The 24,319-nt window shown below is 33.2% G+C and overlaps 2 protein-coding genes across 9 annotated transcripts in view; one reads left to right on the top strand and one right to left on the bottom strand.

Moving 5' to 3' along the window:
- The window catches only part of LOC114335305 (pancreatic lipase-related protein 3-like), a 593,140-nt gene that overhangs the window by 182,401 nt on the left and 386,420 nt on the right, over positions 1–24,319 (bottom strand). The window lies entirely within an intron of this gene.
- Positions 1–24,319, top strand: part of LOC114335297 (lactosylceramide 4-alpha-galactosyltransferase) — a 152,042-nt gene that overhangs the window by 106,891 nt on the left and 20,832 nt on the right. For all 7 annotated transcript variants that reach the window (XM_050646041.1, XM_050646040.1, XM_028285512.2 and 4 more), the window contains exon 3: positions 6,590–6,832. In XM_050646041.1, coding sequence (XP_050501998.1) covers positions 6,590–6,832 — 243 coding nt within the window. The remainder of the gene's footprint in view (positions 1–6,589; positions 6,833–24,319) is intronic.

Raw genomic sequence — 24,319 nt, forward strand, 5'->3', positions numbered from 1 at the left:
TAGTCTCAAAAATGTTGTATGTGGGGTACCACAAGGTTCAGTATTGGGTCCTCTACTTTTCCTTATCTTTATTAATGACATCACTAGCTTAAAAATCGATGGACTTACTTAACCTCAAGGATATTCCACCCCCAAATTCACAGAGCCTCCATTAAACAATCTCGTCTCTCTTATGTTGTGCTCTGCATACCTCTCACTTGATCGACAAATAACTCTTAAGGCGCCGACCAGAATTGTTAACGTTATGTACCTTTCTGTTTTTTTTAAAGGTTAGTTAATAGTTAACTGTTATTTTTTATTAATTTAGTTTTGTTTAAGTTAAAACAACGTCCTGTTAAATAATAAATCCGCATATATTTGATTTATTTCTAACGATATCAAGGAGATTCAAAATACAAAATGTTCACAAATTTAAGACTACAATATGATTTCGATGTATACCCACACTTATACCTTGTCATCCCTACAGGGTGTCTCAAACTTAACACCAGAAAAACGCATCTTTTGTTTCACCCGGTATAAGTTCAAAAAATAAGTTTGGGTAAGCCTTTTCCCAACTGTGTAAATACCAAAAAAATCTAAAATAATACAAAAAATAATGGAATCGGTTAATCTGTTCACGAATAAATCAACTATGAAAATGAGCATAGCTATAGCTAATGCATAACTTTTGAAACTATTAGTCCACAGTACATCGTCCTTTTTGGAAGATAATTGCAAAAGTCTTAAAAATGGTCTTAACTGCTTCGTTTGAGCGAGTTTCTGAAAAAATTTCAGAGTGCAGGTTGGACGCGTTTCCGCGTCCCGCGTCATTAACATATTTACGTTGTCAGACTAACGAAACGGGGCTGTAAATTTGTAGGACAAGAGATCGACAATCTTGATTAATTAAATTTAAGTACTTTAAATGAAAAATTAAGAGTTTTGTAATAACAAAATCGTGGAGTCCGACACCCGCAAGATATCACTCTAGCGCGGTAATTTTGTTATTACAAAACTCTTAATTTTCAATTAAAAGTACTTAAATTTAATTAATCAAGATTGTCGATCTCTTGTCCGATAAATTTACAGCCGCGTTTCGATAGTCCGACAGCCTAAATATGTTAATGACGCGGGACGCGGAAATGCGTCCAACCTGCACTCTAAAATTTTTCAGAAAGTGGTAGACTCGCTCAAACGCTCAAACGAAGCAGTTAAGACAATTTTTAAGACTTTTGTAATCATCTTCCAAAAAGGGACGATGTACTGTGGACTATATACAGAGAGAGTCTGTAATTTGGAATAAATTCAATATCTCAAAAACTAATTGTTTTTTTGAAAAATGCTCAGACCCGTCGATTAGTATTTCAAATTGTCCTTACTGACATACAATAATAATGTATACAGGGTGTCCCAGTTTAGAGATATGACGTCATCGTTGATTTTCTTAAATGGCAACACTGTCATTTTGATAGCTATTTTGATAGGGTGTGTAAAGTTATACACAACTGCAAAATATCAAATTTTTATTCTCTACCATTTACAAGATAATAGAAAATAACCAAGTTATATCTGTAATTTGGAATAAATTCAATAATTATAATACTACTTAGCTGATTTTTTTTTGAAAAATGCTCAGACCCGTCGATTAGTATTTCAAATCGTCATTTTTGACATAGAATAATAATGTATACAAGGTATCCCAATTTAGAGATATTACGTCATCGTTGATTTTCTTAAATCGCAACACTGTCATTTTGATAGCTATTTTGATAGGGTGTCTAAAGTTATACACAACTGCAAAATATCAAATTTTTATTCTCTACCATTTACAAGATAATAGAAAATAACCAAGTTATATCTGTAATTTGGAATAAATTCAATATCTCAAATACTAATTGTTTTTTTGAAAAATGCTCAGACCTGTCGATTAGTATTTCAAATTGTCCTTACTGACATACAATAATAATGTATACAGGGTGTCCCAGTTTAGAGATATGACGTCATCGTTGATTTTCTTAAATGGCAACACTGTCATTTTGATAGCTATTTTGATAGGGTGTGTAAAGTTATACACAACTGCAAAATATCAAATTTTTATTCTCTACCATTTACAAGATAATAGAAAATAACCAAGTTATATCTGTAATTTGGAATAAATTCAATAGTTATAATACTACTTAGCTGATTTTTTTTGAAAAATGCTCAGACCCGTCGATTAGTATTTCAAATCGTCATTTTTGACATACAATAATACAAGGTATCCCAATTTAGAGATATTACGTCATCGTTGATTTTCTTAAATGGCAACACTATCATTTTGATAGCTATTTTGATAGGGTGTGTAAAGTTATACACAACTGCAAAATATCAAATTTTTATTCTCTACCATTTACAAGATAATAGAAAATAACCAAGTTATATCTGTAATTTGGAATAAATTCAATAATTATAATACTACTTAGCTGATTTTTTTTTTTTGAAAAATGCTCAGACCCATCGATTAGTATTTCAAATTGTCATTTTTGACATACAATAATAATGTATACAAGGTATCCCAATTTAGAGATATTACATCATCGTTGATTTTCTTAAATGGCAACACTGTAATTTTGATAGCTATTTTGATAGGGTGTGTAAAGTTATACACAACTGCAAAATATCAAATTTTTATTCTCTACCATTTACAAGATAATAGAAAATAACCAAGTTATATCTGTAATTTGGAATAAATTCAATAATTATAATACTACTTAGCTGATTTTTTTTTGAAAAATGCTCAGACCCGTCGATTAGTATTTCAAATTGTCATTTTTGACATACAATAATAATGTATACAGGGTATCCCAATTTAGAGATATTACGTCATCGTTGATTTTCTTAAATGGCAACACTGTCATTTTGATAGCTATTTTGATAGGGTGTCTAAAGTTATACACAACTGCAAAATTTAAAATTTTTATTCCCTACCATTTACAAGATAATAAAAAATGACAAAGTTATGAAAAACAAGTAATCAAATAATAATTGAATTTAATTATTTCAATAATTAAGCAAATACTCATAATGTTGCCCTCAATTATTGTCAAATTGTCAATGGGCAACGTTATGAGCATTTGCTTATTTGAAATAATTTAATTCAATTATTATTTGATTGCTTGTTTTTCATAACTTTGATATTTTTTATTATCTTGTAAATGGTAGGGAATAAAAATTTGAAATTTTGCATTTGTGTATAACTTTACACACCCTATCAAAATAGCTATCAAAATGACGGTGTTGCCATTTAAGAAAATCAACGATGACGTCATATCTCTAAATTGGGACACCCTGTATACATTATTGTTGTATGTCAAAAATGACAATTTGAAATACTAATCGACGAGTCTGAGCATTTTTCAAAAAAACAATTAGTATTTTAATTATTGAATTTATTCCAAATTACAGACATTACTTTGTTATTTTCTATTATCTTGTAAATCGTACAGAATAAAAATTTGATATTTTGCAGTTGTGTATAACTTTACACACCCTATCAAAATAGCTATCAAAATGACAGTGTTGCCATTTAAGAAAATCAACGATGACGTCATATCTCTAAATTGGGACACCCTGTATACATTATTATTGTATGTCAAAAAGGACAATTTGAAATATTAATCGACGGGTCTGAGCATTTTTCAAAAAAAAACAATTAATATTTGAGATATTGAATTTATTCCAAATTACAGACTCTCTGTATATTTATAAACAATAATTTAGTGAATTGTACTCCTAACAATAGGGAACTTGCATAAATTTTTAAATTCGAAAAAAATGTTATAAATCACAACAGAACATAATTTAAAACATGTATCAAAGATAAAAAAGTTTTGTTTGTCTTTCGTTTGGCCCCTAAAGACGATTAAAAATTCAAATTCAAACAGGTGGTCCAAAATGCGTCGTGACGTCACTTGGCTTTACATGTACATTTTTCCAATAAAGTAAACAGAATTTTAAATTAGACGTTATAAACGTCAGTAGAAAATACATTTATGTGGCGTTACAAGTGTTTTTGATCGTTAGACCTATTCATAGAAAATTTGTACTTTTACAAAATGGTTTTATTTTCAATAGTAAACCTTCGTTCCTTTCCTTCAAAAACAGTATAAAACTACAATTTTAACAAACTGGTATATATTATTACAATGATAAATATCATTAGAATATAAATATTTTTGACGTATTCCACGACGATGAGCTTGCCAAATACCCAAGTAGGTGGAGGCCAATAAACTAAAGAAGGAGAAGAAGAATATACCTAAATATAAGGTTGTGTCTAGGTATACGCTAACGTGTACGCAAATAAAAAAGTTAGTGTCAGTGATTTCTTATTTTTTATTTGTTTAGTGTTTGTTTTTAAATTAACTACGGAGTGTGGACAATTATTTAGTTCTTTTGATGAGTTTAAGAACATTTTAAAACAGTACGAAAAAGATAAGAGACTATAAAATAATATATATTTTTTTTAGTTATAAATGAAATAGTATTACCGTAAAAGATTAAAATATAAGGAAGACCTAAAGCTTTCACAATAATAATTAACTTGTTCTGAAGCTATTATCCTTGTGGCATTTTTGTAATCAACTATTCTAAATGAGAACTAAGCCACAATTTAACTAAAAAATTGATTTTATTAACGTTTCGACTTCTAAACCGGATGTCGTTGTCAAAATACAAAATATTATTAAATTAAACAAAAATGTTGTTGCTTAGTAAAAAATTTTTTCTAATAATTTATTTAATCTGACTAATTTTTGTATTTTGACAATGACATCCGATTTGGACGTCTAAACGTTAATAAAATATTTTTTTTTTAGTTAAATTGTGGCTTATTTTGCATTTAGAATAGTTGATTATAATAATTCACTTACGTATAAAAATTATTTTAACAATATTTTGTACCTACATGTCATGTAAACTAAATACATATAATTATTTTGCTAACCTAAATATATACTTTTATATTATACATTGATTTATTACAATTAAGTTTGAAACATCTGAATAGTTCTGCTTCCCTTCTCTTAACAAATATGTTTCTATCAAACAAACACTAAACATATCAAAATAGCATGTACCAAAATATATAGTCACTGCGCAAGCTAAATAATGACGTCACTGGCTTGATGAAGTTTAATTCGCGTCTACCTAACTTTTTTATTTGCGTACACGTTATCGTGTACCTAGACACAGCGAAATATAACCATAATAAAAACTAATGCAAAACTATGTGACGTCACGTGCCGTTTGAACTATTTTATACCGCTGAAGACTTTAAATATGTATTTCTAAGTTATTACGAGTTTTTGAAGCGTGAAATTTTGGAAATCTCATTTTTAAACAAAACTGAACATTATTATCTAATCAAAAAAAAATGTGCAAGTTCCCTATTATATAGGGTGTCCCAAAAGTAGTGGAACGGTCGAATATTTCGCGAACTAAACATCGGATCGAAAAACTGAAAAATATGTGTTTAATCATTTTCAAAAATCTATCCAATGACACCAAACACCAACCCCCACTACACCCCCTGAAGGTGGGGTGGGGGGTAACTTTAAAATCTCAAATGGAAACCCCTAGTTTTTCTTGCAGATTTGGATTCGTTACGTAAAAGTAAACAACTTTTATTCAAGACATTTTTTCGAACTGTGGATAGATGGCGCTTCAATTGGAAAAAACGATTTTTCCTGATACCATAGGTAAATTATAGAAACGGTCTAATATCTCGAGAAATACACTTCCAAATGAGAAACCAAAAAAGAGGTTTTTAATAGTTTTTGAAAACCTATCGATAAACACCAAACATGACCCTCTAACCCACCCCCTGGAAATGGGGTGGGGGGTAAATTTAAAATCTTAAATAGCAACCCCCACTTTTTATTGCAGATTCGAATTCGTCGTGAAAAATTAAACAACATTTATTCGAAACATTTTTTAAAATTGCTGATAGATGGCGCTGATAAATTATATTTTTCCAATTAAAGCGCCATCTATCAACAATTCTAAAAAATGTTTCGAATAAATGTTGCTTAATTTTTCATTACGAATCCGAATCTGTAATAAAAAGTGGGGGTTGCTATTTAAGATTTTAAAGTTACCCCCCACCCCACCTCCAGGGGGTAGGTTGGAGGGTCATGTTTAGTGTTATTCGATAGGTTTTCGAAAAGTATTAAAAACTTTTTTTTTTCGGTTTCTCATTTGGAAGTGTATTTCTCGAGATATTGGACCGTTTGTATAATTTACCTATGGTATCAGGATAAATCGTTTTTCCCAATTATAGCGCCATCTATCCACAGTTCAAAAAAATGTCTTGAATAAAAGTTGCTTACTTTTACGTAACGAATCCAAATCTGCACGAAAAACTAGGGGTTTCCATTTGAGATTTTAAAGTTACCCCCCACCCCACCTCCAGGGGGTGTAGTGGGGGTTGGTGTTTGGTGTCATTGGATAGATTTTTGAAAATGATTGAACACGTATTTTTCAGTTTTTCGATCCGATGTTTATTTCGCAAAATATTCGACCGTTCCACTACTTTTGGGACACTCTGTATATAATTTTTATTTTACAGATTTCTATCTCTCTGGAAATATGGTGGATATTATTTCGATCTCGATGTAGTACATTTAAAACCCATTCAAGATCTTCCACTTAGTTTTGCTGGAGTCGAAGCTGATGTTGATTTGGGTTCTGCAGCTTTAAGTTTTTCCCCGGATGGAATTGGACACGAACTGGCTGAACAGTGCCTTGAAGATTTGAGACAGTCTTTTGATGGAAATGCATGGGCCACTAATGGTCCTGGTGTAATTACGAGGTAAAGCTGTTTTTTTCTTAATATTTTTTTACTATTTGTATTTTTCAACAACATATGGAGGAGCAGAAACTTGGTCCATTACACAGAAGGATCAAGAACTACTTTTTTTGAGCGCAAAATCCAAAGAAAAATATATGAAGAAATAAAAGAGCAATCTATCAGAGCAATCTAATACAGAATATCCTGTATTACTACATACTGGATGTGAAACTGGATCATGAAGGTTAACATGATGCTCAGAATATCGTTGGTTCACATAGGCGTAACCAGGGGGGGTTTTGGGGGTTGTAAGCCCCCTCCCCCCCCATTGGTATGTACTTTGAGCTCTATACGCTTAACACCATAGCCCTAATAGACCTTCCAGTAGTTGTAACCTCCCCCCTTAGGATCATCCTGGTTACGCCTATGTTGGTTCAACGCATTTCAAATAGAGAAGTTTTAAACAGAGTAGGTCAATGCGAAGGTGACTCGTACCGAGGTCGTTGCGTTGTTGCTCCAGGTAACTAAATCAGTCGAAGAAAAGAGTTCGCTCTTTAAGAAATTTTTATTTGGAATCAAAACATACAAAAGATAAGATAATTAGCCTTAATTACTCGTTAATTTCTTTAATAAAATATATTTATAATCTACGCATCGAGCTTTCTGTTCGGGCCGATGTGACGATATTTTGTACATGAATGAATGATTTTGACGATCGCGTGAAATAGGAATTGCTTTTATTAATACGACACAAATGTATAAGGAAAGGGAAGAAAGGGAATCTCGCTCAGCTCGACAGATGAAAAGACATATTAGGGATATACGATCACCGCTCGTATAATAATAGGTAAAAGGATAGGTACGAGGAAAACTGTCGGATTCGCTCAGCTCGCCAAAACGACAGCGGAAAATGGTCGGGAAATACTACCTACATAAACTCACCTCTTATACCTCGCTGTTGTTTATTATTCTTCGATCAACGCTCCAAGAATAATCATCAACTAGGCTTTTCTATCCGACGACTTTTATATCGTCCAAGACGGTACAAAAACACGTTTTACTTAATTCATTGGCGTACTCTAGACGATAAAATTATATTATCATCACAGACTATCGTCACAGTATGGTGTGGAGACATGGACTCTCAATAAACAATGCCTCAATAGATTGGAAGCATTTGAGATGTGGACGTATCGAAGAATGCTGAGAATCTCCTGGACAGACAGAATAACCAATGAGGAAGTACTAAGGAGCAGACGTGGCGCAAGCTGTGACTCAGACCATCTACTAGTGCAGACACGGTTTAGATGCAAAATCAGTCGACAGGTAAAGGAAAAATATCCAAAATAAGAAAAACTAAACTTAGATAACCTAAAAGTCCCTGAGGTACAAGAAAGATTTGAGAGAACAGTGGATGAAAAATTACTAGAAGAAAATAGAGCAGACTCCACAATAGAAAATCAATGGAACACCATAAGCAGTATCATACTAAACACAGCGAAAGAAGTCCTAGGAACAAAGACACAACGGAGAGAAGAAACATGGTTCGATGAAGAATGCAAACAAGCTATACAGGAAAGAAATGAAGCACATAAGAATTACATACTCAGACGTACTAGAGAGAGAAAAACAGAATTTGAGAACAAAAGACGAAGAGCAGATAAACTGTGCAGGCAGAAAATGAGAAAGTACGAAAACCAACGGATACTAAACATAGAGAGGGAGTTTAAAGAAAACGAAACACGTAGTGCATACCAACTTATTAAACATTTAAGACAGGGATACAAACCGAAGACTAGCCTCTGCAAAAATAAGAAGGGTGAAATCATTAGCGATATGGACGAAATTAAGATAACCTGGATGACATATTTTAAGGAAGTATTGAACAAAGGGGCACAACCACCATTACAACAGCAGAGGCAGCAGCAGGCACGGCAGGAGGTACAACAACAAGAGCTGGGGGAAGATGGAGAAGAAAATGAATTAACTAGACCCCCAAAAAAGCATACAGACCATACAAAAAAGCCATAAAGCACCGGGAATAGATCAAATACCGGCAGAACTACTCAAGCAAGGAGGAAGGAATTTGACACAACAGATGTACCAGCTAATACGAGAGATATGGATAGAAGAAGAAATCCCCCAACAATGGAAGAAAAGTATAATCTGCCCTATTCATAAAAAAGGGGACAAACTGTTGTGTCAGAATTATAGAGGCATCTCTTTACTTTGTTCGGGATACAAAATATTCACAAACATCCTTAATCGAAGACTTCAACCTCTCACGGAAAAAATCATCGGGGAATATCAAGCAGGGTTTAGGCAAAATAGATCTACCATTGACCAACTATTTACAGTTAAACAAATACTAGCCAAAGCATGGGAATATGACATGGACGTTTACAATCTCTTTGTAGATTTTAAACAAGCCTATGATTCAATAGATAGAACAATTCTACCTAATATATTGGAAGAATTTGGCATACCATCAAAATTAATACGAATAGTGCAAATGACAATGACAGAAACAGAAGCACAGGTATGTATTCTAGGACAGATCACTGATGCGTTTACGATAACGCAAGGACTGAAACAAGGCGACGGATGGCTCCAACGCTTTTTAATCTTGTTCTTGAATATGTAATTAGACGGTTGACGGTGAGCGGAAATAACATACTTACAAACAAATCTACCCAATTAGCAGCATACGCAGATGATATAAACATAATGAGCAGAACAATGAATGCAGCGGAAGAAACCTACGTTGAGTTGAAACAGAGTGCAGAAGCAGTAGAGCTAGCATTAAATACAAATAAAACAAAACTACTGATACAAACCAGATCAAATAGACCGGCGCAACAACACTTTATTGACGATATAGAACATGTGAATAGATTCACGTACCTAGGAATGGATCTGGTTGCAAGCAATGAAGAAGAACCGGAAATAAATAGAAGGCTTGTGCTGGCAAATAAAACCTATTTCGCGATGGGCCACATATTCAAATCGCGAGACGTACACCGGAAGACAAAACTCCGGGTATATAAAACAATAATCAGGCCCATAGTAAGTTATGGCTGCGAAACATGGGTGGTGACACAGAAATCTGCCAATGCATTAGATGTGTTTGAAAGAAAAGTGTTACGTAGGATACTGGGCCCAATAAGTGAAAATAACAACTGGCGAATTAGGTATAATAGAGAAATATACGAGCAATATAGCGAACCAACTCTAGCACAATATACTAAACTGCAGATATTACGGTGGGCATGGCACGTGGTCCGGATGCATGAGAATAGAATCCCCAGAAAATTGCTGAATGCAAGAATGCAGGGAAGAAGACCTGTTGGAAGACCTAAAAAGAGATGGGAAGACGAAGTCGATGAGGATGCCAGGAACTTCCTGGGAACGCGTTCATGGAAAAGAACAGCGGTAAATCGAAATGATTGGAGAAGCTTGTTGAAGGAGGCCAAGGCTCGATTTGGGCTGTAGTGCCATTGGATGGATGAAAGTACTAAGGAGAATACAGAACAGCAGGGAGATACTGGATTCCATCAAAATAAGAAAACTTCAATACTTGGGTCATATAACACGTGGTGACAGATATGAACTCCTAAAATTAATTATGCAAGGAAAGATTCAAGGAAGGCGCAGCATAGGAAGGAGAAAAATGTCCTGGTTGAGAAATCTCAGAGAATGGTTTGGATGCAGCTCAACTGAACTCTTTCGGGCTGTAGTGTCGAAAGTGAGAATAGCGATGATGATTGCCAACCTTCGTCGCGGAGATGGCACGTAAAGAAGAAGACAGACTTAATGAAGATGATAAAAAAGTGAATACTTCAATTGGAGCATATAATGAGAAGTAGCAGATACAGGATACTGCAGTTAATACTCAATGGAAAGATCGACGGAAAAAGAAGGAATTGGTAGGAAAAAATATTCATGGCTCCGAAACCTTCGTCAATGAACTGGCTTATCAGCAGATCAAACATTACATGCCGCGCAGGATCTAGAACGCTACAGGCAAATTGTCATGGAAGATTTCACGCTTAAAATTTGGGCACGGTACTTAAAGAAGAAGAAAAGAGCAAGGTTTGAGCAGGCGTTATAACTTTGAATTGTATAGAGGTTACGGGGAACCTGTCTTTGTAAAATTCATTAAGGTAGGACGCCTTAGTCGGATAGGGCACGAAATTCGGAGAGAGGAAAGTTCAATGTCAGAAAAGTTTTTGACCGAAGACCGAGAATTGGTATCAAGACAATCTAGAGGACAACTTACATCATCTATTGAAATTAGAGCATGGAGACGAGTTGCCAGAGAAAGGGATCAATGGAGGATTGTTCTGAAGAAGGCTTTGGCTCATAACGAACTGTGATGCCAACAATGATGATAAATACATAAGAACATAGGACTAAGTATAGTATACTTCAGCGTTCTTCTATTGTATCTTTGATTCCATTTAAACTATTTTAAAACTGAGGATTGTTCTGAAGAAGGCTGTGGCTCATAACGAACTGTGATGCCAACAATGATGATAAATACATAAGAACATAGGACTAAGTATAGTATACTTCAGCGTTCTTCTATTGTATCTTTGATTCCATTTAAACTATTTTAAAACTGAGGATTGTTCTGAAGAAGGCTGTGGCTCATAACGAACTGTGATGCCAACAATGATGATAAATACATAAGAACATAGGACTAAGTATAGTATACTTCAGCGTTCTTCTATTGTATCTTTGATTCCATTTAAACTATTTTAAAACTGAGGATTGTTCTGAAGAAGGCTTTGGCTCATAACGAACTGTGATGCCAACAATGATGATAAATACATAAGAACATAGGACTAAGTATAGTATACTTCAGCGTTCTTCTATTGTATCTTTGATTCCATTTAAACTATTTTAAAACTGAGGATTGTTCTGAAGAAGGCTTTGGCTCATAACGAACTGTGATGCCAACAATGATGATAAATACATAAGAACATAGGACTAAGTATAGTATACTTCAGCGTTCTTCTATTGTATCTTTGATTCCATTTAAACTATTTTAAAACTGAGGATTGTTCTGAAGAAGGCTTTGGCTCATAACGAACTGTGATGCCAACAATGATGATAAATACATAAGAACATAGGACTAAGTATAGTATACTTCAGCGTTCTTCTATTGTATCTTTGATTCCATTTAAACTATTTTAAAACTGAGGATTGTTCTGAAGAAGGCTGTGGCTCATAACGAACTGTGATGCCAACAATGATGATAAATACATAAGAACATAGGACTAAGTATAGTATACTTCAGCGTTCTTCTATTGTATCTTTGATTCCATTTAAACTATTTTAAAACTGAGGATTGTTCTGAAGAAGGCTGTGGCTCATAACGAACTGTGATGCCAACAATGATGATAAATACATAAGAACATAGGACTAAGTATAGTATACTTCAGCGTTCTTCTATTGTATCTTTGATTCCATTTAAACTATTTTAAAACTGAGGATTGTTCTGAAGAAGGCTTTGGCTCATAACGAACTGTGATGCCAACAATGATGATAAATACATAAGAACATAGGACTAAGTATAGTATACTTCAGCGTTCTTCTATTGTATCTTTGATTCCATTTAAACTATTTTAAAACTGAGGATTGTTCTGAAGAAGGCTTTGGCTCATAACGAACTGTGATGCCAACAATGATGATAAATACATAAGAACATAGGACTAAGTATAGTATACTTCAGCGTTCTTCTATTGTATCTTTGATTCCATTTAAACTATTTTAAAACTGAGGATTGTTCTGAAGAAGGCTGTGGCTCATAACGAACTGTGATGCCAACAATGATGATAAATACATAAGAACATAGGACTAAGTATAGTATACTTCAGCGTTCTTCTATTGTATCTTTGATTCCATTTAAACTATTTTAAAACTGAGGATTGTTCTGAAGAAGGCTGTGGCTCATAACGAACTGTGATGCCAACAATGATGATAAATACATAAGAACATAGGACTAAGTATAGTATACTTCAGCGTTCTTCTATTGTATCTTTCATTCCATTTAAACTATTTTAAAACTGAGGATTGTTCTGAAGAAGGCTTTGGCTCATAACGAACTGTGATGCCAACAATGATGATAAATACATAAGAACATAGGACTAAGTATAGTATACTTCAGCGTTCTTCTATTGTATCTTTGATTCCATTTAAACTATTTTAAAACTGAGGATTGTTCTGAAGAAGGCTTTGGCTCATAACGAACTGTGATGCCAACAATGATGATAAATACATAAGAACATAGGACTAAGTATAGTATACTTCAGCGTTCTTCTATTGTATCTTTGATTCCATTTAAACTATTTTAAAACTGAGGATTGTTCTGAAGAAGGCTTTGGCTCATAACGAACTGTCATGCCAACAATGATGATAAATACATAAGAACATAGGACTAAGTATAGTATACTTCAGCGTTTTTCTATTGTATCTTTGATTCCATTTAAACTATTTTAAAACTGAGGATTGTTCTGAAGAAGGCTTTGGCTCATAACGAACTGTGATGCCAACAATGATGATAAATACATAAGAACATAGGACTAAGTATAGTATACTTCAGCGTTCTTCTATTGTATCTTTGATTCCATTTAAACTATTTTAAAACTGAGGATTGTTCTGAAGAAGGCTTTGGCTCATAACGAACTGTGATGCCAACAATGATGATAAATACATAAGAACATAGGACTAAGTATAGTATACTTCAGCGTTCTTCTATTGTATCTTTGATTCCATTTAAACTATTTTAAAACTGAGGATTGTTCTGAAGAAGGCTTTGGCTCATAACGAACTGTGATGCCAACAATGATGATAAATACATAAGAACATAGGACTAAGTATAGTATACTTCAGCGTTCTTCTATTGTATCTTTGATTCCATTTAAACTATTTTAAAACTGAGGATTGTTCTGAAGAAGGCTGTGGCTCATAACGAACTGTGATGCCAACAATGATGATAAATACATAAGAACATAGGACTAAGTATAGTATACTTCAGCGTTCTTCTATTGTATCTTTGATTCCATTTAAACTATTTTAAAACTGAGGATTGTTCTGAAGAAGGCTTTGGCTCATAACGAACTGTGATGCCAACAATGATGATAAATACATAAGAACATAGGGCTAAGTATAGTATACTTCAGCGTTCTTCTATTGTATCTTTGATTCCATTTAAACTATTTTAAAACTGAGGATTGTTCTGAAGAAGGCTTTGGCTCATAACGAACTGTGATGCCAACAATGATGATAAATACATAAGAACATAGGACTAAGTATAGTATACTTCAGCCTTCTTCTATTGTATCTTTGATTCCATTTAAACTATTTTAAAACTGAGGATTGTTCTGAAGAAGGCTTTGGCTCATAACGAACTGTGATGCCAACAATGATGATAAATACATAAGAACATAGGACTAAGTATAGTATACTTCAGCGTTCTTCTATTGTATCTTTGATTCCATTTAAACTATTTTAAAACTGAGGATTGTTCTGAAGAAGGCTTTGGCTCATAACGAACTGTGATGCCAACAATGATGATAAATACATAAGAACATAGGACTAAGTATAGTATACTTCAGCGTTCTTCTATTGTATCTTTGATTCCATTTAAACTATTTTAAAACTGAGGATTGTTCTGAAGAAGGCTTTGGCTCATAACGAACTGTGATGCCAACAATGATGATAAATACATAAGAACATAGGACTAAGTATAGTATACTTCAGCGTTCTTCTATTGTATCTTTGATTCCATTTAAACTATTTTAAAACTGAGGATTGTTCTGAAGAAGGCTGTGGCTCATAACGAACTGTGATGCCAACAATGATGATAAATACATAAGAACATAGGACTAAGTATAGTATACTTCAGCGTTCTTCTATTGTATCTTTGATTCCATTTAAACTATTTTAAAACTGAGGATTGTTCTGAAGAAGGCTTTGGCTCATAACGAACTGTGATGCCAACAATGATGATAAATACATAAGAACATAGGACTAAGTATAGTATACTTCAGCGTTCTTCTATTGTATCTTTGATTCCATTTAAACTATTTTAAAACTGAGGATTGTTCTGAAGAAGGCTTTGGCTCATAACGAACTGTGATGCCAACAATGATGATAAATACATAAGAACATAGGGCTAAGTATAGTATACTTCAGCGTTCTTCTATTGTATCTTTGATTCCATTTAAACTATTTTAAAACTGAGGATTGTTCTGAAGAAGGCTTTGGCTCATAACGAACTGTGATGCCAACAATGATGATAAATACATAAGAACATAGGACTAAGTATAGTATACTTCAGCGTTCTTCTATTGTATCTTTGATTCCATTTAAACTATTTTAAAACTGAGGATTGTTCTGAAGAAGGCTTTGGCTCATAACGAACTGTGATGCCAACAATGATGATAAATACATAAGAACATAGGACTAAGTATAGTATACTTCAGCGTTCTTCTATTGTATCTTTGATTCCATTTAAACTATTTTAAAACTGAGGATTGTTCTGAAGAAGGCTTTGGCTCATAACGAACTGTGATGCCAACAATGATGATAAATACATAAGAACATAGGACTAAGTATAGTATACTTCAGCGTTCTTCTATTGTATCTTTGATTCCATTTAAACTATTTTAAAACTGAGGATTGTTCTGAAGAAGGCTTTGGCTCATAACGAACTGTGATGCCAACAATGATGATAAATACATAAGAACATAGGGCTAAGTATAGTATACTTCAGCGTTCTTCTATTGTATCTTTGATTCCATTTAAACTATTTTAAAACTGAGGATTGTTCTGAAGAAGGCTTTGGCTCATAACGAACTGTGATGCCAACAATGATGATAAATACATAAGAACATAGGACTAAGTATAGTATACTTCAGCGTTCTTCTATTGTATCTTTGATTCCATTTAAACTATTTTAAAACTGAGGATTGTTCTGAAGAAGGCTTTGGCTCATAACGAACTGTGATGCCAACAATGATGATAAATACATAAGAACATAGGACTAAGTATAGTATACTTCAGCGTTCTTCTATTGTATCTTTGATTCCATTTAAACTATTTTAAAACTGAGGATTGTTCTGAAGAAGGCTTTGGCTCATAACGAACTGTGATGCCAACAATGATGATAAATACATAAGAACATAGGACTAAGTATAGTATACTTCAGCGTTCTTCTATTGTATCTTTGATTCCATTTAAACTATTTTAAAACTGAGGATTGTTCTGAAGAAGGCTTTGGCTCATAACGAACTGTGATGCCAACAATGATGATAAATACATAAGAACATAGGACTAAGTATAGTATACTTCAGCGTTCTTCTATTGTATCTTTGATTCCATTTAAACTATTTTAAAACTGAGGATTGTTCTGAAGAAGGCTTTGGCTCATAACGAACTGTGATGCCAACAATGATGATAAATACATAAGAACATAGGGCTAAGTATAGTATACTTCAGCGTTCTTCTATTGTATCTTTGATTCCATTTAAACTATTTTAAAACTGAGGATTGTTCTGAAGAAGGCTTTGGCTCATAACGAACTGTGATGCCAACAATGATGATAAATACATAAGAACATAGGACTAAGTATAGTATACTTCAGCGTTCTTCTATTGTATCTTTGATTCCATTTAAACTATTTTAAAACTGAGGATTGTTCTGAAGAAGGCTTTGGCTCATAACGAACTGTGATGCCAACAATGATGATAAATACATAAGAACATAGGACTAAGTATAGTATACTTCAGCGTTCTTCTATTGTATCTTTGATTCCATTTAAACTATTTTAAAACTGAGGATTGTTCTGAAGAAGGCTTTGGCTCATAACGAACTGTGATGCCAACAATGATGATAAATACATAAGAACATAGGACTAAGTATAGTATACTTCAGCGTTCTTCTATTGTATCTTTGATTCCATTTAAACTATTTTAAAACTGAGGATTGTTCTGAAGAAGGCTTTGGCTCATAACGAACTGTGATGCCAACAATGATGATAAATACATAAGAACATAGGACTAAGTATAGTATACTTCAGCGTTCTTCTATTGTATCTTTGATTCCATTTAAACTATTTTAAAACTGAGGATTGTTCTGAAGAAGGCTGTGGCTCATAACGAACTGTGATGCCAACAATGATGATAAATACATAAGAACATAGGACTAAGTATAGTATACTTCAGCGTTCTTCTATTGTATCTTTGATTCCATTTAAACTATTTTAAAACTGAGGATTGTTCTGAAGAAGGCTTTGGCTCATAACGAACTGTGATGCCAACAATGATGATAAATACATAAGAACATAGGACTAAGTATAGTATACTTCAGCGTTCTTCTATTGTATCTTTGATTCCATTTAAACTATTTTAAAACTGAGGATTGTTCTGAAGAAGGCTTTGGCTCATAACGAACTGTGATGCCAACAATGATGATAAATACATAAGAACATAGGACTAAGTATAGTATACTTCAGCGTTCTTCTATTGTATCTTTGATTCCATTTAAACTATTTTAAAACTGAGGATTGTTCTGAAGAAGGCTTTGGCTCATAACGAACTGTGATGCCAACAATGATGATAAATACATAAGAACATAGGACTAAGTATAGTATACTTCAGCGTTCTTCTATTGTATCTTTGATTCCATTTAAACTATTTTAAAACTGAGGATTGTTCTGAAGAAGGCTGTGGCTCATAACGAACTGTGATGCCAACAATGATGATAAATACATAAGAACATAGGACTAAGTATAGTATACTTCAGCGTTCTTCTATTGTATCTTTGATTCCATTTAAACTATTTTAAAACTGAGGATTGTTCTGAAGAAGGCTTTGGCTCATAACGAACTGTGATGCCAACAATGATGATAAATACATAAGAACATAGGACTAAGTATAGTATACTTCAGCGTTCTTCTATTGTATCTTTGATTCCATTTAAACTATTTTAAAACTGAGGATTGTTCTGAAGAAGGCTTTGGCTCATAACGAACTGTGATGCCAACAATGATGATAAATACATAAGAACATAGGACTAAGTATAGTATACTTCAGCGTTCTTCTATTGTATCTTTGATTCCATTTAAACTATTTTAAAACTGAGGATTGTTCTGAAGAAGGCTTTGGCTCATAACGAACTGTGATGCCAACAATGATGATAAATACATAAGAACATAGGACTAAGTATAGTATACTTCAGCGTTCTTCTATTGTATCTTTGATTCCATTTAAACTATTTTAAAACTGAGGATTGTTCTGAAGAAGGCTTTGGCTCATAACGAACTGTGATGCCAACAATGATGATAAATACATAAGAACATAGGACTAAGTATAGTATACTTCAGCGTTCTTCTATTGTATCTTTGATTCCATTTAAACTATTTTAAAACTGAGGATTGTTCTGAAGAAGGCTTTGGCTCATAACGAACTGTGATGCCAACAATGATGATAAATACATAAGAACATAGGGCTAAGTATAGTATACTTCAGCGTTCTTCTATTGTATCTTTGATTCCATTTAAACTATTTTAAAACTGAGGATTGTTCTGAAGAAGGCTGTGGCTCATAACGAACTGTGATGCCAACAATGATGATAAATACATAAGAACATAGGACTAAGTATAGTATACTTCAGCGTTCTTCTATTGTATCTTTGATTCCATTTAAACTATTTTAAAACTGAGGATTGTTCTGAAGAAGGCTTTGGCTCATAACGAACTGTGATGCCAACAATGATGATAAATACATAAGAACATAGGACTAAGTATCGTATACTTCAGCGTTCTTCTATTGTATCTTTGATTCCATTTAAACTATTTTAAAACTGAGGATTGTTCTGAAGAAGGCTTTGGCTCATAACGAACTGTGATGCCAACAATGATGATAAATACATAAGAACATAGGGCTAAGTATAGTATACTTCAGCGTTCTTCTATTGTATCTTTGATTCCATTTAAACTATTTTAAAACTGAGGATTGTTCTGAAGAAGGCTTTGGCTCATAACGAACTGTGATGCCAACAATGATGATAAATACATAAGAACATAGGACTAAGTATAGTATACTTCAGCGTTCTTCTATTGTATCTTTGATTCCATTTAAACTATTTTAAAACTGAGGATTGTTCTGAAGAAGGCTGTGGCTCATAACGAACTGTGATGCCAACAATGATGATAAATACATAAGAACATAGGACTAAGTATAGTATACTTCAGCGTTCTTCTATTGTATCTTTGATTCCATTTAAACTATTTTAAAACTGAGGATTGTTCTGAAGAAGGCTTTGGCTCATAACGAACTGTGATGCCAACAATGATGATAAATACATAAGAACATAGGGCTAAGTATAGTATACTTCAGCGTTCTTCTATTGTATCTTTGATTCCATTTAAACTATTTTAAAACTGAGGATTGTTCTGAAGAAGGCTTTGGCTCATAACGAACTGTGATGCCAACAATGATGATAAATACATAAGAACATAGGACTAAGTATAGTATACTTCAGCCTTCTTCTATTGTATCTTTGATTCCATTTAAACTATTTTAAAACTGAGGATTGTTCTGAAGAAGGCTTTGGCTCATAACGAACTGTGATGCCAACAATGATGATAAATACATAAGAACATAGGACTAAGTATAGTATACTTCAGCGTTCTTCTATTGTATCTTTGATTCCATTTAAACTATTTTAAAACTGAGGATTGTTCTGAAGAAGGCTTTGGCTCATAACGAACTGTGATGCCAACAATGATGATAAATACATAAGAACATAGGACTAAGTATAGTATACTTCAGCGTTCTTCTATTGTATCTTTGATTCCATTTAAACTATTTTAAAACTGAGGATTGTTCTGAAGAAGGCTTTGGCTCATAACGAACTGTGATGCCAACAATGATGATAAATACATAAGAACATAGGACTAAGTATAGTATACTTCAGCGTTCTTCTATTGTATCTTTGATTCCATTTAAACTATTTTAAAACTGAGGATTGTTCTGAAGAAGGCTGTGGCTCATAACGAACTGTGATGCCAACAATGATGATAAATACATAAGAACATAGGACTAAGTATAGTATACTTCAGCGTTCTTCTATTGTATCTTTGATTCCATTTAAACTATTTTAAAACTGAGGATTGTTCTGAAGAAGGCTTTGGCTCATAACGAACTGTGATGCCAACAATGATGATAAATACATAAGAACATAGGACTAAGTATAGTATACTTCAGCGTTCTTCTATTGTATCTTTGATTCCATTTAAACTATTTTAAAACTGAGGATTGTTCTGAAGAAGGCTTTGGCTCATAACGAACTGTGATGCCAACAATGATGATAAATACATAAGAACATAGGGCTAAGTATAGTATACTTCAGCGTTCTTCTATTGTATCTTTGATTCCATTTAAACTATTTTAAAACTGAGGATTGTTCTGAAGAAGGCTTTGGCTCATAACGAACTGTGATGCCAACAATGATGATAAATACATAAGAACATAGGACTAAGTATAGTATACTTCAGCGTTCTTCTATTGTATCTTTGATTCCATTTAAACTATTTTAAAACTGAGGATTGTTCTGAAGAAGGCTTTGGCTCATAACGAACTGTGATGCCAACAATGATGATAAATACATAAGAACATAGGACTAAGTATAGTATACTTCAGCGTTCTTCTATTGTATCTTTGATTCCATTTAAACTATTTTAAAACTGAGGATTGTTCTGAAGAAGGCTTTGGCTCATAACGAACTGTGATGCCAACAATGATGATAAATACATAAGAACATAGGACTAAGTATAGTATACTTCAGCGTTCTTCTATTGTATCTTTGATTCCATTTAAACTATTTTAAAACTGAGGATTGTTCTGAAGAAGGCTTTGGCTCATAACGAACTGTGATGCCAACAATGATGATAAATACATAAGAACATAGGGCTAAGTATAGTATACTTCAGCGTTATTCTATTGTATCTTTGATTCCATTTAAACTATTTTAAAACTGAGGATTGTTCTGAAGAAGGCTTTGGCTCATAACGAACTGTGATGCCAACAATGATGATAAATACATAAGAACATAGGACTAAGTATAGTATACTTCAGCGTTCTTCTATTGTATCTTTGATTCCATTTAAACTATTTTAAAACTGAGGATTGTTCTGAAGAAGGCTTTGGCTCATAACGAACTGTGATGCCAACAATGATGATAAATACATAAGAACATAGGACTAAGTATAGTATACTTCAGCGTTCTTCTATTGTATCTTTGATTCCATTTAAACTATTTTAAAACTGAGGATTGTTCTGAAGAAGGCTTTGGCTCATAACGAACTGTGATGCCAACAATGATGATAAATACATAAGAACATAGGACTAAGTATAGTATACTTCAGCGTTCTTCTATTGTATCTTTGATTCCATTTAAACTATTTTAAAACTGAGGATTGTTCTGAAGAAGGCTTTGGCTCATAACGAACTGTGATGCCAACAATGATGATAAATACATAAGAACATAGGACTAAGTATAGTATACTTCAGCGTTCTTCTATTGTATCTTTGATTCCATTTAAACTATTTTAAAACTGAGGATTGTTCTGAAGAAGGCTTTGGCTCATAACGAACTGTGATGCCAACAATGATGATAAATACATAAGAACATAGGGCTAAGTATAGTATACTTCAGCGTTCTTCTATTGTATCTTTGATTCCATTTAAACTATTTTAAAACTGAGGATTGTTCTGAAGAAGGCTTTGGCTCATAACGAACTGTGATGCCAACAATGATGATAAATACATAAGAACATAGGACTAAGTATAGTATATTTCAGCGTTCTTCTATTGTATCTTTGATTCCATTTAAACTATTTTAAAACTGAGGATTGTTCTGAAGAAGGCTTTGGCTCATAACGAACTGTGATGCCAACAATGATGATAAATACATAAGAACATAGGACTAAGTATAGTATACTTCAGCGTTCTTCTATTGTATCTTTGATTCCATTTAAACTATTTTAAAACTGAGGATTGTTCTGAAGAAGGCTTTGGCTCATAACGAACTGTGATGCCAACAATGATGATAAATACATAAGAACATAGGACTAAGTATAGTATACTTCAGCGTTCTTCTATTGTATCTTTGATTCCATTTAAACTATTTTAAAACTGAGGATTGTTCTGAAGAAGGCTTTGGCTCATAACGAACTGTGATGCCAACAATGATGATAAATACATAAGAACATAGGACTAAATATAGTATACTTCAGCGTTCTTCTATTGTATCTTTGATTCCATTTAAACTATTTTAAAACTGAGGATTGTTCTGAAGAAGGCTGTGGCTCATAACGAACTGTGATGCCAACAATGATGATAAATACATAAGAACATAGGACTAAGTATAGTATACTTCAGCGTTCTTCTATTGTATCTTTGATTCCATTTAAACTATTTTAAAACTGAGGATTGTTCTGAAGAAGGCTTTGGCTCATAACGAACTGTGATGCCAACAATGATGATAAATACATAAGAACATAGGACTAAGTATAGTATACTTCAGCGTTCTTCTATTGTATCTTTGATTCCATTTAAACTATTTTAAAACTGAGGATTGTTCTGAAGAAGGCTTTGGCTCATAACGAACTGTGATGCCAACAATGATGATAAATACATAAGAACATAGGACTAAGTATAGTATACTTCAGCGTTCTTCTATTGTATCTTTGATTCCATTTAAACTATTTTAAAACTGAGGATTGTTCTGAAGAAGGCTTTGGCTCATAACGAACTGTGATGCCAACAATGATGATAAATACATAAGAACATAGGACTAAGTATAGTATACTTCAGCGTTCTTCTATTGTATCTTTGATTCCATTTAAACTATTTTAAAACTGAGGATTGTTCTGAAGAAGGCTGTGGCTCATAACGAACTGTGATGCCAACAATGATGATAAATACATAAGAACATAGGACTAAGTATAGTATACTTCAGCGTTCTTCTATTGTATCTTTGATTCCATTTAAACTATTTTAAAACTGAGGATTGTTCTGAAGAAGGCTTTGGCTCATAACGAACTGTGATGCCAACAATGATGATAAATACATAAGAACATAGGACTAAGTATAGTATACTTCAGCGTTCTTCTATTGTATCTTTGATTCCATTTAAACTATTTTAAAACTGAGGATTGTTCTGAAGAAGGCTTTGGCTCATAACGAACTGTGATGCCAACAATGATGATAAATACATAAGAACATAGGACTAAGTATAGTATACTTCAGCGTTCTTCTATTGTATCTTTGATTCCATTTAAACTATTTTAAAACTGAGGATTGTTCTGAAGAAGGCTTTGGCTCATAACGAACTGTGATGCCAACAATGATGATAAATACATAAGAACATAGGACTAAGTATAGTATACTTCAGCGTTCTTCTATTGTATCTTTGATTCCATTTAAACTATTTTAAAACTGAGGATTGTTCTGAAGAAGGCTTTGGCTCATAACGAACTGTGATGCCAACAATGATGATAAATACATAAGAACATAGGACTAAGTATAGTATACTTCAGCGTTCTTCTATTGTATCTTTGATTCCATTTAAACTATTTTAAAACTGAGGATTGTTCTGAAGAAGGCTTTGGCTCATAACGAACTGTGATGCCAACAATGATGATAAATACATAAGAACATAGGGCTAAGTATAGTATACTTCAGCGTTCTTCTATTGTATCTTTGATTCCATTTAAACTATTTTAAAACTGAGGATTGTTCTGAAGAAGGCTGTGGCTCATAACGAACTGTGATGCCAACAATGATGATAAATACATAAGAACATAGGACTAAGTATAGTATACTTCAGCGTTCTTCTATTGTATCTTTGATTCCATTTAAACTATTTTAAAACTGAGGATTGTTCTGAAGAAGGCTTTGGCTCATAACGAACTGTGATGCCAACAATGATGATAAATACATAAGAACATAGGACTAAGTATAGTATACTTCAGCGTTCTTCTATTGTATCTTTGATTCCATTTAAACTATTTTAAAACTGAGGATTGTTCTGAAGAAGGCTTTGGCTCATAACGAACTGTGATGCCAACAATGATGATAAATACATAAGAACATAGGGCTAAGTATAGTATACTTCAGCGTTCTTCTATTGTATCTTTGATTCCATTTAAACTATTTTAAAACTGAGGATTGTTCTGAAGAAGGCTTTGGCTCATAACGAACTGTGATGCCAACAATGATGATAAATACATAAGAACATAGGACTAAGTATAGTATACTTCAGCGTTCTTCTATTGTATCTTTGATTCCATTTAAACTATTTTAAAACTGAGGATTGTTCTGAAGAAGGCTTTGGCTCATAACGAACTGTGATGCCAACAATGATGATAAATACATAAGAACATAGGACTAAGTATAGTATACTTCAGCGTTCTTCTATTGTATCTTTGATTCC

Source organism: Diabrotica virgifera, chromosome 3 (assembly GCF_917563875.1).
Source record: "Diabrotica virgifera virgifera chromosome 3, PGI_DIABVI_V3a".
NCBI classification, from domain to species: Eukaryota; Metazoa; Arthropoda; class Insecta; order Coleoptera; family Chrysomelidae; genus Diabrotica; species Diabrotica virgifera.